The 15,087-nt window shown below is 39.9% G+C and overlaps 1 protein-coding gene across 5 annotated transcripts; it reads left to right on the top strand.

The window, feature by feature from the left end:
• The first annotated feature begins 577 nt into the window (after positions 1-577).
• On the top strand, positions 578-13,339 carry NEK3 (NIMA related kinase 3). 5 transcript variants are annotated; one of them, XM_068421551.1, is made up of 15 exons: positions 578-810; positions 1,066-1,130; positions 1,840-2,068; positions 2,881-2,974; positions 3,192-3,289; positions 4,321-4,404; positions 5,057-5,124; positions 5,244-5,330; positions 6,380-6,434; positions 8,102-8,302; positions 9,448-9,547; positions 10,135-10,257; positions 11,320-11,454; positions 12,102-12,228; positions 13,167-13,339. In XM_068421551.1, the coding sequence occupies exons 3-15, from the start codon at positions 1,952-1,954 to the stop codon at positions 13,231-13,233; spliced, it is 1,356 nt and encodes a 451-aa protein (XP_068277652.1). In that variant the 5' UTR covers positions 578-810; positions 1,066-1,130; positions 1,840-1,951; the 3' UTR covers positions 13,234-13,339. The 5 variants fall into 5 exon arrangements, with proteins under 5 accessions (XP_068277652.1, XP_068277643.1, XP_068277628.1 ...); XM_068421542.1 differs by having other exon boundaries at positions 10,114-10,257; XM_068421527.1 differs by having other exon boundaries at positions 10,111-10,257.
• The last annotated feature ends 1,748 nt before the right edge of the window (positions 13,340-15,087 follow it).

Raw genomic sequence — 15,087 nt, 5'->3', positions numbered from 1 at the left:
CTCCTTTCAGGTAGTTGTAGACAGCAAAAAGGTCTCCCCTCAGCCTCCTTTTCTCTAGACTAAACCACCCCAGTTCCCTCAGCTGCCCCTTGTAAGACTTGCTCTCCAGACCCTTCACCAGCTTCGTTGTTCTTCTTTGGACTCACTCCAGCACCTTGATATCTTTCTAGTAGTGAGGGGCCCAAAACTGAACACAGTATTTGAGGTGTGGCCTCACCAGGGCTGAGTACAGGGGGACGATCACTTCCTGTGCCATGCTGGCCACGCTATTTCTGACGCAGACTATTGAATGCATCGCAGTCAGGACATGGTCTAGGCAGACACTTCTGGTTCTCTGTTGTGAAGGATTTAACTCTGCTGCATCTCATAGTTCATGTGCTGACCAGGGCCTCTGTGTTGTGCCAGTTCTCTGTCATGGGCAGTGACTGGGGCTGCATGGATTCATGCTCAGGGTGATTTTTATTTTTAACCTGGGAGTCTGTAAAGCGGAAATGCTTTTGCCAGCATGGAAAACAAAATAGCGGAAGTCATTGTGCCAACTTCTACGCTATGCAAGCAGCTGAAGCGGGAACGCCTCCATGGAGGGCAGGGCCTCTATGGAGGGCCGGGCCGCCATGGCCGCACGCAGCGCTGCCTCAGAGGCCGGGCGGGAGCGGGGGCGCGGGCGGGGCGTTCTCCCGGCCGGCCTCTGAGGCAGCGCCATCCTCTCCGACCCTCCGCTCCCAGCCTGGGGAAGCTGCCGGTGCTGCCCGGCCCGGCTGTGGAGCAAGCGCCGGGCGTAGGCCTCGGCCATTAGCGCGGCCCTCCGAGGTGAGTACGGCCACTGCGCCTCACGCGTTGAGGGCCGGAGGGGCTCGGGGCGGGCTTGGCCTTCCCGTCCTGAGGGAAACGGAGCTGTAGCTACCAGGTGTAACTGCTATTAACGTAGTGCACACACAGAGTGTGCCTGTTCCCCTGAAAAACGCCATCCTTCGTCATCACTTAGGTGCCTTCAGAGCTTTCAAGTAAATTAATCAGCGTGTTTATTTTTCAAACTCTGAGTAAATCGGCATTTTATCCTTTCAGAAACAAGCCCTGAGATGCCTCTTAAAAACAGCTCATCAGCCCATTAAAACACCGTGTGCACACAGGTATATACATAAAGTAATGCTTGAACCGTGGATAACTAACTTAAAAGTACCAGCGTTTTGAAGAAAGCACATAATCTGTAATTCCAGTGATAGGACACATGGGAATGGTTCAAAGCTGCGCCAGGGGAGGTTTAAACTGGACATTAGGTAGCATTTGTTTACAGAGGGGGTGCTCAAGCACTGGAACAGGCTTCCTAAAGAGGTGGTCGATTCTCCATGCCTGCCAGTGTTTAAGAGGCATTTGAACAATGCCCTTAACAATATGCTTTAACTTTTGGTCAGCCCTGAATTAGGCAGTTGGACTAGATGATTGTTGTAGGTCCCTTCCCTCTCCTCTTTGATCCTTCTTATGCTGTTTTAGGTGAGAATTATCACTGGAAGCTTAAAGTTTATTGTTTATATTATTGTGCCTGTGAGTTTTGTTTAGCATTATGAAACCACCTACAGAAGTGCGGGTAACAAGAAGAAGATGCTAAGTTGTAGGGCTGTAATTTACATTTTCAAAGAGCTTTAGCATTCAAAATAAAAAGAATTGCAGAGATGCACTGTACAATACTTAGTGTTGAACTTTCTGAAGGCCTTATTTTCAGCAAAATCACAATAAAAGTGGTTGGAATTGTATTTATGGTAATGCTGAACAGTTGTGGGTACCCACATACTACATTTATCACCCGTTCTCGTTATTTAGTGGGTTTGTTTTCTCATGCAGGTTATTTTAAGAACAAATTTCAAAAAATGAATCAAGGTCATGAAAAAGCTTAGAAGGTCATCCTGTGAAAGAGAGTGTTTGAAGAGAAGTGGTGGACCTAGGCTTATAAAGCATGGAAGAATACAAAGTGCTGAAAGTACTGGGAGAGGGATCCTTTGGCAGAGCTCTCCTAGTTCATCATAGAATCAGTGACCAGAAGTACGCAATGAAGGAAATAAGACTTCCTCTGGTAAGCGTGACATGTAGATCACCTCATCCACCACTTCAAAAATATATCCAGAATTATGATTTTTTTTTTTTTTAAGTGCTGAACACTTTTGCTGAGAGTTTTGTGTATTAGGCAGTTGCATGGTGTGGCTACTATATAACTATGTCTGAGTCAATGTTGTTGATAATAACTAAAGTAGCAAAATCTGATCTGTTTCAGAAAGTATGTGGTTACATTTTGGGCAGTGTAGCACATAGGAAGACCCCTAGAATGAAACCCCTGTGCCCCTGACGCCTTTGGCAGGCTTCCCGTTGATTTCACTAGAACGCAGATTTCATCTGCAACACCTAATGAGGACATTAGCCTCATGTTATTGCTGGTAATCAGTTTTTCAGGTTACCTTCTCTGCACTTAGATAAGCAAAAAATCACAAAATGGGAGGCACTGGCTGTATCGAGGCTGAAGCTCAGTTAATACCTGGGCACTTGGCTTTGTACTGAATTCATGCAATGTAAACTGTCAGCTGTTCCAAAGTCAGTGTGTGCTGCTTTGTTACATAGTTCTGCATTGTTAAAATAGAAAAAATCATAACTGAAGTAGGACAATATCCTCTCAAATTAAAAAAAAACAATCCCCCCAAAAATGAGGAAGTTTTCAACTAGTAATAAACCATAAATAAAGAAATTATGGGGTTTTCATGTTTCTAAATGACTTTTTAAAATAACCGAAGAACAATTCTTAAACATATTTTCCTTTTGGAAGGTGAGATGCATTATGTGTATATATGAAAATCTGTTAGTGTGACATTTATAGAAGTGTCCCTACATTTTCAGTCTTCATCTGATGGAGAGAACTCTAGGAAGGAAGCAGTTCTTTTGGCTAAAATGAAACACCCAAATATCGTTGCCTATAAGGAATCATTTGAAGGTAAATATAAAAACTTAAAATGTCTTTATTTGTTTAAAGTTGCATGCTCCTGAGGGATCAAGATTACTTTTTTTTGTTTTTATAATACACGTTATAAACAAATACATGTTTATTGTAATATATAATACATAGCATGTCGTCGAACCTTTATAGTAAAAATAATATACTTAGCCTGCTAACGGAAATACTAATTATTCTTACATTACCTAAAATTTAGCTGATGGACATCTGTATATAGTGATGGAATATTGTGATGATGGAGATCTAATGCAAAAGATTAAACACCAAAGAGGAAAGTTGTTCCCTCAAGATACGGTAAGAAAAGACAGCATTTTGAACCAAGGACCTAGGAACCCTTTTTCATGTAAACTGAAGCATCCTGCATCACATACAAAAAATTATAGATATGCAAACACCTTGAAGTACCTTAAATGAAACAAAGATACTTACAGATAGAATAGAAGCATTATTTCTTTGATGATTTCCAGCAGAACAAGATGAGAACTGGACTGAAAGGAATAAAAAAGAAATAGGTGTCTGTATCTGAGAAATGTGCAGGCAGTGTGAAAAACAGAGTCAGGTTTGCATGCATAAATTTGTGCAATTAAGGAAGAATTTAACACAAACTTCAGCTAGAATTTAAAGCATAGTAAGAGGTACTGCAAATGAAAAGTAAATAAACCACTCTGGTAAGATAAATGAAACTAATTGGGAGACTAAATGCTTGCATTTTATATAGCAATTAAATGTTTAAGCCATTCAGCAGGCATTAACTCCTTTTCTCACAGAGGCTATAAAATTACTTAGGAGAAGGTCCAAAGTGATATTGTAGTGATTTAAAACTACTTTCTGCCACAGTTAGAAGCACCAGCTTAGTTAAAATGAAAAGACCGGAATCCTCACCTAATCTAATATTTAGATTGGCCAAGCATCTCTAAGAACTTTATTTTGTAGTTTTAGAAAGAACACATATCCTTTCAGAAACAATATATTAATTCAGTATGGGGTTTTTGTTTTGTTTTTTTTTTAATTTGCTAATTTACTATGAAATTGTAATTGACATGCTTATAAAGTGCCATATAGTGACTCCCTAGCTTTACTATTGTTATGTATTATTCAGGTTTTCTAGACACAGGTAGCAAACATTCCTTCTCCCATGTTAAAATATACTTTATCTTAAAGAATTCAGTCTTTCATGCTGACTTGCCATTACGCTAGAGTTACTTTTAACTCCCAGATGTTCTGAACATGTGGGGTTTTTTTATTTCTTAATAGTTTTGTATCTGTTAGTAAAGTATTCACTATATACAGCATTGAGCTGTTGTAACTCTTAGTTACTCTTTCAGATCCTTCACTGGTTTGTGCAGATGTGCCTGGGTGTGAAGCACATTCATGATAAACGTGTGTTACACAGGGATATCAAATCCAAGGTGAACAGAGGAAGTTTTGTTGCCATTAATAAATTCTATTCTGCATACAAAAGTTCAACTCCCTCTTTCATAATTTCGTGTTACTGCTACGTGCTGTGTTTTTCATTTAGGCTTAAGAATATTAGGTAAATGAAATTGCTGAGTGTATGGGATGATGTAATATTGTGGGTGCAAACATCGTCTAAGTATAGCTATACCCTTCATATCCACACTGCTGATAGAGCAAATTGCTTGTGCCAGACTGCATATAATTTAAAACAATAACAAAAGTTTTAAATGTGTATGGAGTATGCAGTTTGTAAATATCTTGCCTCTCATTCTTCTTTACTCTTTCCTAGCGGAAAGATAAAAATTCAGAAGTAAGTGTGACCTTAGTGGTTTGAGAACAGCATAGAGATTAAGGCATTTCTGAACTCTGTTTTATGCTTTGCTACTGACTCTGGGGCTTTAGGCCTGTATAACCTTTCCATTTCCCTTTAAACACAACATAGTTTTAAACTTTTTTTTGGTAGAATTGTTAGGAGAAGCACGTAAAAGGAAATATAAAGATAAAATATCAGAAGTGATTGTCACTGTTTTCTGTACATACAAACTGCAGAAATGTCTCCTAGAAGAATATTTACGTATGTTAATCTGTCCTCTTGAAATGCAGAATGTCTTCCTCACTCAAAATGGAAAAGTCAAATTGGGAGATTTTGGATCTGCACGCCTTCTTGCACAGTATGTGGCTATCTTCACTGATCTCAGCGGTGCAAAGTTTTATTTTACCTTTGACAGATAGTACAGATTTCTTAAATCATTACTTTTCATCTGGCGTTTCTTCTTTGTCATTTCAATAGTCCAGTGTCATATGCTTGCACATATGTGGGAACTCCTTATTACGTACCTCCAGAAATATGGGAAAGCATGCCATACAACAACAAAAGGTATTCATGTTTTCAGTGGTCACAAATAATGTCTGACTGATATATGTCTTTTTACTGTTGTCTAAGCTGAGGAATATTTAGAAAGAGGTAATTACAGGTTTTTTAAGATGAAAATGCATAAATTCCTCTTTACTTAGGTAACTGACAGTACAATATCTTTAGTCTTAAAAGTTTGAAAACTAGTGTGTGGACCTCTCTGTGCATTCAGGAGAGTGAATATATACATACAAACATACATATATGTATGTACACACATACTTATATATGTGTTTGTGTCTTTTGGCTGGTCTTATTTTTTAAGCTCTTCTTGCCAGTCCTGATAATGTAGGGATAACAGCTACAGAACTGATGACTTAGATTTATAGAGCCCCGTTATTCTGGTCCTTACACAAGAATGTCTGAGAGAATCTTGATAGAATGGTGTTTACAGCTTCTTCCCACACTCCAAAATACTAAGTCATTTTATGTCCCCTCCCCTAGATCTGTTCTGTGACCCTAGCTGTATCTGAACCAAGTGACTCAGTTTTCCACAGGAGGGAAGAAACCTTCTAGCACTTAAGGGTTTTTTTGCTCCTCTTGCAAGAAAGGCACCTGTTTCTTCTTGTGCAGGTGGCAGTACTCACTTTTGGTGGAAGATGATGGTTTTTTTCTGAGTAGAAGAATTCTTATTGGCAAGGCCAGAATTCCAGCTCTCAGAATTAGGATTGTGTGTCTGCCACCTGATGTTAAGGGCCATGGAATACAAAAGCTTTCAAGTGCAGAAAGATAAATATTGTAGCAGCAAATTGCTTAAGAGATGTTCTAGGAATAAAAAGCCAACTACAACTGTATGACAGTCATCTTTTTTACACCAGGGTAGGATAAAATAAGCAAGATCATTTCCACTGGAGAGGTTAAACACGTAATTGTATTGTCTTTTATGGTTACTTACATTTATTTTTAGTTTATTCAATTCAGTTATGTACACATAATGAATTTCACTTTTTCTAGGCAGGATATTAAATTGTAATTTTGGACTCAAAATTTCTCATCTTCTTCTGTACCTACAGTGATATATGGTCTCTGGGATGCATTCTGTATGAGCTGTGCACTCTTAGACATCCAGTAAGTATAGCTTTATTGCTATCAGAAAAGTTTTGAATTCCTTAAAACTTAATTAGCAGTTAGCTGTAGTTTGATGGATTCACAGTCAATTGTATATTTGACTGACATGTTTGCTGCTGCTTCTGAAAGAGGGAAGTATTGCTCCACCCTTCCCACCCCTCCTCCACTACATGCCTTAAGTTTTTCAGCAGTTCTTGGGACCTATTGGATCCTTCTGTAAAACACTTAATTTTCTAAATTGTTAGAAAACAATTCTTTTTTTCTTTCTTGGTTAATTTTCCTCAATACCAGGGAGTTAATCTGTGACTTATAAAGGAGTCCAGCAGCTGCCAGACTGGTTCCAGATACCTGCAGGAATGCAATGAGCATTGCGTTTTACAGGATCAAGATGATCACAGAAGATTTAGGCAAGGGCACTCAATATCTTTGCTAATGAGAATACGTTGTATGCAAGTATAGCAAAATGTAGTAAGGAAGAAGCAGTTTGGTACCTTGCATCAGTGATATACCTATTTGCTTATTCTTGAAATCAAATAAGTTACTGTCCAAGCACTATCCTCCTATTGGGACAGTGGAAACCTTCATGGATGGTTCTGTTTTTCTGTCATTTCTGAGACACTGTCTTTTACAGCGCTGATGCTATGCTTCTCATGTGTTAACTTCCTCTGGCTTCTGTATACAGACACATGACTAACACAAGAGCCCTTATCAGAATATTTTTGTTTTCTAAGAAAATGAGATCATCCTAATTTAAGGTCATTTTGTCTTAGTTTTTTATAAGCCAGCAGGGTGTACCGTAAGAAAACTTTCTGCATGGAGATAGAAGTTCTCGGCCATTTTTGCTCAGGCTGTCCCCATCCATGGTCATAGCTGCCCCTCCTGATATTGCAGTCATCCGATGACTTGTACGTGGAAGCAGTAATTCCTGACTGAAGTCTGGTTAACAGTCAGCTGAGGAAAGTAACAACTTCAGCCATTTCATGTATTGTTGGACTTGATGATCCCAGAGGTCTCTTCCAACCTGATTGATTCTGTGATTCTGTGATGTAGATTTGCAAGAGGATATTTATGCATTGATATGTTACTTTTGATGATTATTCTTTTTTTTTTTTTTTTTTAATCAAAGTCTGCATTTTTCCTGGCCTACAGTTTCACTCTTGCAGTTTGGCTCTGATCTCAAGTATATGAAGTAGAGGACACTAAGATGATCCAAATTTTCTCAATGCTATATTCCCACAAAAATAAAATTTGAACTATCCTAAATTTATAGGAGTAACTGCCACTTGGTTTCCAGTTGTACAGGTTATTGTTTGCAGTGTCCGTTATGATCTGTTTTTAGTTAGACTTTATGCAAACTGTGATGTTTTCATTCTCAGCAAATTATATTTCTGTCATTGTTAACATAACTAAATGCCTGTGTAATAGCCCTACAAAATGTAAAGGAAAGTTACTGATGTGTTCACTCAGGGTCATTATTCCACAGCTCTGAATTAGAGCCCTGGAACTCTCAAAGTGGGAGCCAAATCAGTATGGTAATGGCGAGCCTGCATAGATACATACCATGCATTTTTATCTAACAAATGTTAAAATTGCTCTTAAATTATGTCAGCTTCTCTTTACCTTATGCTTAAACTCCATGCTTTAATATTCATTTATTTTTAATGCAGTTTCAAGCCAATAGCTGGAAACATCTCATCCTTAAGATATGCAAAGGGTCCTACAATCCACTACCATCTCACTATTCCTATGAACTTCATTACTTAATAAAACAGATGTTTAAGAGAAATCCCAAGAATCGTCCATCAGCCAGTACTATTCTTGCCAGAGGTTGCTTAACCAAACTTATCAAAAATTGTTTGCCTTCTGAGGTACGGTATGTTCTTTGTCTCTAGATTTAAACAATAGTATTTACATTTTAGATACTAAATCAGTTTATTTTGTGGTTTGTTACTGTATAACAATCTAAAGTGTAGTGTTGTGTAGGTCCTACTCCAAAAGCCATAAATTCAGTTGTAGACTTCTCAGAAAACTGAGTTTTTGGAAGGGTTTGTTTTGAAAATAAAAGTTGAATATTGACACTATGCTGCTAAAATTAGATATTGTTAGCTGTTAGCTGTAACAGTGCTTTTGTAAAGTAAGTCTGTCTTTAACAAATGCATATACATTAATTTGAGAAAGGTTAAAATGGTACAGTACTTGCATATCTTCATACACATTCCAGATGATGAATGAGTTTGAGCAGGTTCGAATTGCAGAGTTTTCCTGTGCATTTTCCACCACTGTAACTTTTTGATGCTTCCCACATTTGGTTTAGTTCCTAGTGGATTTTCTTACAGCCCTGTCAAAAACAAAACCACAAAACAAAAAAACCCTCTCCTGTTTTTCTAAGTTTTAGGATATTGCAAATATTGATGCATTTTCTTTGCTTTAGGGACATATTTTGAACAGGCCTCTGTGGAAACAGTCTAATCTGGAGATAATTCTCACTAGGTTTTAGGGCCCGTGTGAGATTTCAGGTGAGGAGAATTAAGTCACAAGTGGCCAAGAAGTCACCTGTGGGTACATTATAGCACAGCCTGGCTCAGCCACACTGAGTGTATTTTTCAAAACATGTTGCCAGTGGGACTTATTTTTTTTCTTTTAGTAGACCTGTCAATCACCTGAGAAGCTTAATATTTGGGTGCATCTTGTTTTCCCTGGGAATATGACACATTTATCTTTATATCGCTACTGTTCTTAAATGTAATAAAACCACAAATTGCATCAAGTAAACACGTATGTGCTGAGCTTCAAAAACTGAGATTGTGTGTCAAAAAGGGCACGCAGTGTGAAATGCAGTGCAATAACAGATACAGTGCAATTGCAATTGGCTTCATGGTGTCAGTGGTTTAGTTTTCAGATCTTCAGGCCAGCCATTTAATAGCAACACTAAAATAATTAATGCCATATTAATATTACTGCTTTGTTTTTCTTGACAAGGATAATAATTAATACGGTCTTTATTCTTTTAAAGCAAAGTAAAGATGAAAGCAAGCATAGCCCCTTAGAAAGGAAAAATATTACTAAGGATTTGAGTGAAAGCACAAAGGAACAAAGGAAATCTGATGAAGAAGGTAAGTTTTATAGTTTTAAGGCTGATGCATTTCCTTCTGTGTAGTGATATCTAAAAGTCAATGATCCAGCCATTTAAATGGGTACTACTAACTACAAACTTCGAGCGTTATCAGTCCTGGAAGCAGACACTGTCCGCAAAAACATGCAGTTAGTTTCAGAAAGTGCAGTTACTTAGAGGAGACTTAGCTGAAAGTAAAAATCACTGAAAGGAAAATCGGCCTGGTTTAGGCCAAACCAGGACAGTAGCGCATACAAACCTGCACCTATAGAAAAACATGCCACTGTCTACTACTTCTGCAATTATATTGATTCTTACTGCTCATCTGAGATTTAAAAAATAAAATAAAAAAAAAAATCTTGGCCAAAGCGTTAAAAAACTGACTGTTTGAAAACATTTGGTATAGAGTAAATCTATGGGGAACTCTTACCAAGTTCAGACTTGTACCCCCAGAATCAAACGTCACTGTTAGTCAAGTGCTGTATGCTTAGAACTAGTTTGCATGGACAGAGAATCAAGTTAGATGCTGGTTATTATCCTTTTTTTTTGTTGTTCTCATTAAAGTAGAAACTTCTGATGTCCTCCCAGGAACTACTGATTTATCACACCCCCACAGGAGGCAATGGGAAAAGGGGGTATCCAATACTGTAGTGGATGTCCTGGAAAATGCATCTTTGCTTTCTTCCAGCTTTACATCTCAAGAAGCTAAAAGTAAGATTTAATTAAATGTGGTTTTAATTCAAGTAATATCAGTGGTTCTTTACAGATTTTAAAAGCCAAAACTTTACAAGGCATATTTAAAATTATGTCAAAATAATTTTAAAATATTTTATTAACAAACACTCAAAAAGTCCACTGTGCTGAAGAGAATTTCTTAGTGGTCTTGCATGACAGGAGGATTGCAAAGAGTGATGAAAGGCACAGATAACATTAGCAACCCTAAAGTTATAATCATCGCTAAGAAATTATCCTCCCAACCCTCCTCCTAATATGCTGTTCGTGGGGGTAACACAGGAATTAATTTGATGCAGAATGCAGCTGCTTGTCTTTCAAGTACAGCATACTATTGGGAGCATATAACATCCATACCTCTACTCCATTGTCATTTAACATACAGATAATGCCAATGACCAGAATTATTAATGACGCCTCAGACGTGAGGCAGAGATTCTTTCTTCCACATCAACAGCTTTTAATGAGCACAGTTAACATGGGGTTTCTTCTGAAAAATGTTTCAATTTTATAATACCCCTCACTGTATGAGATTGTTATAATTATTTCATGTCATTATGGATATGTATTCTAAGTGTGAGTAGATGCTATTGAAATAAATAATCAAGATATGAATAGTCAGAAAATTCCCAAGCTATAGTAGGAATGTTACATGACAATTATATGCAGGGCAAGGGAAGGTGACAGAAGAATGGATGTGTTTAGGTGTTTGGCTATCAAAAGGCACAAAAATGGCCACGGGCTCCATTTTGTGAGATTTATAGAGCCACCAAATCAGCTTGCAGAGACTGACTCCTCACACCCCTCAGCCAGTTTCTGCTGGCTCCCTGCTCGCAGAAGGCTCTACTGTGGCCTTCTGTGATTTTCTTTACTCTTAATGCTGATAGTGTCAACCTCAGCCCATTGAGAGGTCAGCAGTGCTACAGATGGAAACATCTAGACTCTTTTCTTCCTGTATTTCTCTCTTGAATGTGATCTTTGTAATCTACACTGCTGATGCAATTTTGTCTAAGTAGTATTTATTAATGATTTTATACCTAGGTGGCTGTGTTATAAACTACAGTGAAAATAAGCCACGTAAGCAGTGGAACAAGGAAACTCCTCAGACTCTGATGAACATTCTCAGTAACGCAGATGTCAGCTTAGCATTTAAAACGTACACAATTTATAAACCAGGTAAATCCCCAGTTTGTGGGCAAACATTTTTGCAAACAGGTTTATTAATAAAGACTTTTTTTTTTTACGTACATAGCCCCTGTGTATAGAGCTTGTGCACCTGAGTTCACGTCACAACAGGCTGTTTTGTTTTTTTTAAAGTTTGCCAAATGAAATGTGGGATTACAAAAATCCAAGCTAAGAAGTCATGAGTGATCGTACATCTCCACTACATCTCTTTATGAAAGAACTTTCTCTTGCAGCTCAATAGCTGAATAAAGTTGTGACAAAAACACAGCGACTGCAGAGCCATGCAGTCTCCATTCTGCTAAGTGGCCTGGTGTGTGCGTTAGGGAGCTGCAATAACTGGGCTGTAGCCCCATCAGGTAAATCCACCTTCGCTAAGTCAGTAGTGCCCTGTTTTGAAGATAGGATGGTAGGATGGCACGGCAAAAGATAACTAGTCTATAGATGTGCACAGCTACAGTCATAAATACTTGGTCTGCACTTCAGCTGGGTTATTAGTTCATCTCCACACTTAAAACAGGTAACAGCTTGTACTGGAATCTCCTAAGAACTGGCGACAAATTAGAAAGACTACGTTGCATTTATATTCTTAATAATTTTATTTTTAAAATTAAAGGATTTTCATTTTTATACTTTCAAAGCTTCTGGAAATATATTTAGAGGCCCGCTTTCCAATGAAACTGAAGCATCTGATGAAGTAGATGGTGAACATGAAGATATTGTCATAGATTCTGAGAGACTTGAGCCTCGATCTGATGAAGATGACACGTATGTCCAAATGACATCCTTGTATTTTTGTTTTCTTTGGTTCCTCGAAGTGATTTTTCCAAAAAGACATTCCCCTGAAAAAAAATCAGTATTTTTCTCAGCAGCTAAATCCATCCCTCTCTTACATAATGATATTAAAATTTAGTAGCATTTGATATCTTACAGGTTTTCTTTGCTATATATATAGTTGTTGATGGTGCTGAGATTAAACAGGTTGCTTGTTAGTAGCAGATATGCTAATAATTTGCTGATGACTTTTGTAAAAATGAAAGCACGAGATGAAATTAGATCCACAGTAAAGTGCAAAACCTTGCATGAAACATCTTTGTACTCTGACCTTGAAATCAGGTAACCAGTGGCAAATCCACTTGCCTAGTGGTATGTTTGCTGTATTTGTGTATTATTCTTCCTGCTCTTTCATGCATAGTGCAATGAAATCACTTTGGGACCTACTTATTGAGACATACTTGTAGAAACTTACTAACTTCTATGTTCTGCTGATGAGTGACCCATTTTTTCCTGTTTTTGTGTGCATCAACACATTCTGAACAGAAATACTGTATTTTACAGATGTGTGTATGTTTTGGGGAGTTTTCTTGGAATCTCAGTTTATGTCATTGTTTATTTTTGTGGCACTTGGAGATGAACTACTTAGGCATGTATTTCTGCAGTTCAGCTGCAAGCTGTTAGTATCGACACATTTGCAGTCTCTTAGTGTATGCATTTGGTTTTGCTTTTGATAAAACTTACTTGGGTAAATTCAAAAGAGAACATGTATTGGTTCCTTAATCACAATGGTACAGGAAAGAAATCTCTCATGTTGATATTTTTAGCATAATTTCTCCTAGTCGTAGGGTAATTCTAGGGAAAAAAAGCAAATAAATATTTATAAAGTTGTTTTTTGCTTTGCAAAATAACATTTCAAAATCTATTTTTAGGGACTTCGAGGAAGATGACCCAGACTGGGTGTCGGAACTGAAAACGGTATTGAAACACAGCAACTGAACACTTGAATTTACCTACAATAACTGAAGTTAGGCTTGCCAGTATTTATAATCCAAATCATTGTTGTTAATAGTTGTAGTTATTAATAAAATTATTTCAGTCAAAACATTCTGAGTGTGCATGTTTTCTGCATCAGAAAACAGGGTGGAAAATGCATAACAAACATTTTTAGCTAGAACACTTGCAAATAACTACACAAGCCTAGATAATGTATTTGGAGTTGGTAATAGCTTTGTAGAAATGTTCAGTCAAAAGCATTCGTGCTAGTAGCGTTCAGATTGCCCCCTGTTGTATTTCAAAGAGATGGTGTAATGCTATGAGAGTGTGTAAGGTTTTTCTTCCTGACTACATACTGAAATACTACATAGTAGGAATAACTGATCTTGTCTGAATGGCGTATTATGGAAAACCTTTAGCTATACTAAATATTTGAGGCTTTAGTTCATGCAATTATTAATCTTCTGAAAACTTTTGAGGCTGAGCTTTTGCCTTAATTACTTCCGTGAAAAGGTTTTTATGTATGCCGTTGCATGTGTGGAAGGAAGCTAATTCGTTCATAAATAAGGATGAATTTTCCGATTTGGTAAGGAGACACACTTCTGCTGCAGAAAGCATTATGGGCCACGTCATGTTTGGGCTCTGTGCTGGCTGCTGGGTACTAAATAGCCATTTTACAATAGAAGCATGGCAGGGGAGAGCAGAAATGCTCTCAGCAGAGTTCTCCTGGGGAAGCTGTTCTGAACTGTGTCCATGTAATAAATAATAATAGAGAATACACAAGAACAGCTTTAGGAAATTGGAGCCACTTCATATCGCACCTCCCCTGTTGTACAGAGGCTGGTACTCGAGGCTCTGCCAAGGATTTGGTCAAGGAAGAAATTCTTGACTGTGAGGGTGGTGAGACACTGGCACAGGTTGCCCAGAGAAGTTGTGGCTGCCCCCTCCCTGGCAGTGTTCAAGGCCAGGTTGGATGGGGCTTTGAGCAACCTCGTCTAGTGGAAGGTGTCCCTGCCTATGGCAGGGGGGGTGGAACTAGAGGATCTTTACAGTCCCTTCCAACCCAAACCATTCTGTGATTCTATGATTCAAGAACTAGAGGCAGTCGAGATTTTCTTTTGGGCCACCCCACTCCTGTTACTGACCACCCTAAGCAAAAGACCCTGTTTGTTGGAGGAAAGTGCGGTTTGCGTGAGTGAAATAAGGCTTCTGCTGCTCCCGCCGGGCCCTCCCCGTTCCTGCCCGCCTCTGCGGGCCTGGCCGCGGGCGCTGTCGCCGCACCGCTTCAAACGCTACACCTCCGCTGGAGGGGTGCGGAGCCCGGGGCAGCTCCTCCTCCCGGCCGTGGGGGCTCCGGAGGCGGCTGGGCGCATGCAGGTACCGCGTACCCCGGCAGCGGGCCGGGCCGGGCCGCAGGGGAGGGAGGCCCCGACAAGCGCTGCCCGCCTGGCGCGTCCCGTCGCCGTGGCGACGGCACCGCGGCCGGGGCGGGAAGGGCGGCGGAGAGCGATCCCCCAGCCCCCGAGCGGGAGGCTGTAATCCGCCAGCCGTGACTCCTGTCGGTCCTGTTGCGAGGGAGGCGGCGGCCGCCTCCACCGACAGCCCCGGCGGGTGGTGGCGGTCGAGCCCCACCGCCCTGCCCGAGGTGTGGCCCTGCCGCCATCACCTCCCCAGCGCCCCGCTTCCCTTAAGCTGCCCGCAGAGGCACGGCCGTGGGCGGTGGGAGGCCCGGGTGTATCGCAGGCCGAGGGCAGACCGGTGGGTGAGGGGCCGGGCACTGGCGGGCAGCGCAGCCCCGTCCGGGGGCAGCTCGTCCCGCCTGCGTGGGAGGCCCAGCTGTCCCGGGTGGCTGCTTCT

This window comes from Nyctibius grandis, chromosome 2 (genome assembly GCF_013368605.1).
Source record: "Nyctibius grandis isolate bNycGra1 chromosome 2, bNycGra1.pri, whole genome shotgun sequence".
Lineage (NCBI taxonomy): Eukaryota > Metazoa > Chordata > Aves > Nyctibiiformes > Nyctibiidae > Nyctibius > Nyctibius grandis.
This window is presented reverse-complemented; position numbering and strand designations above follow the sequence as displayed.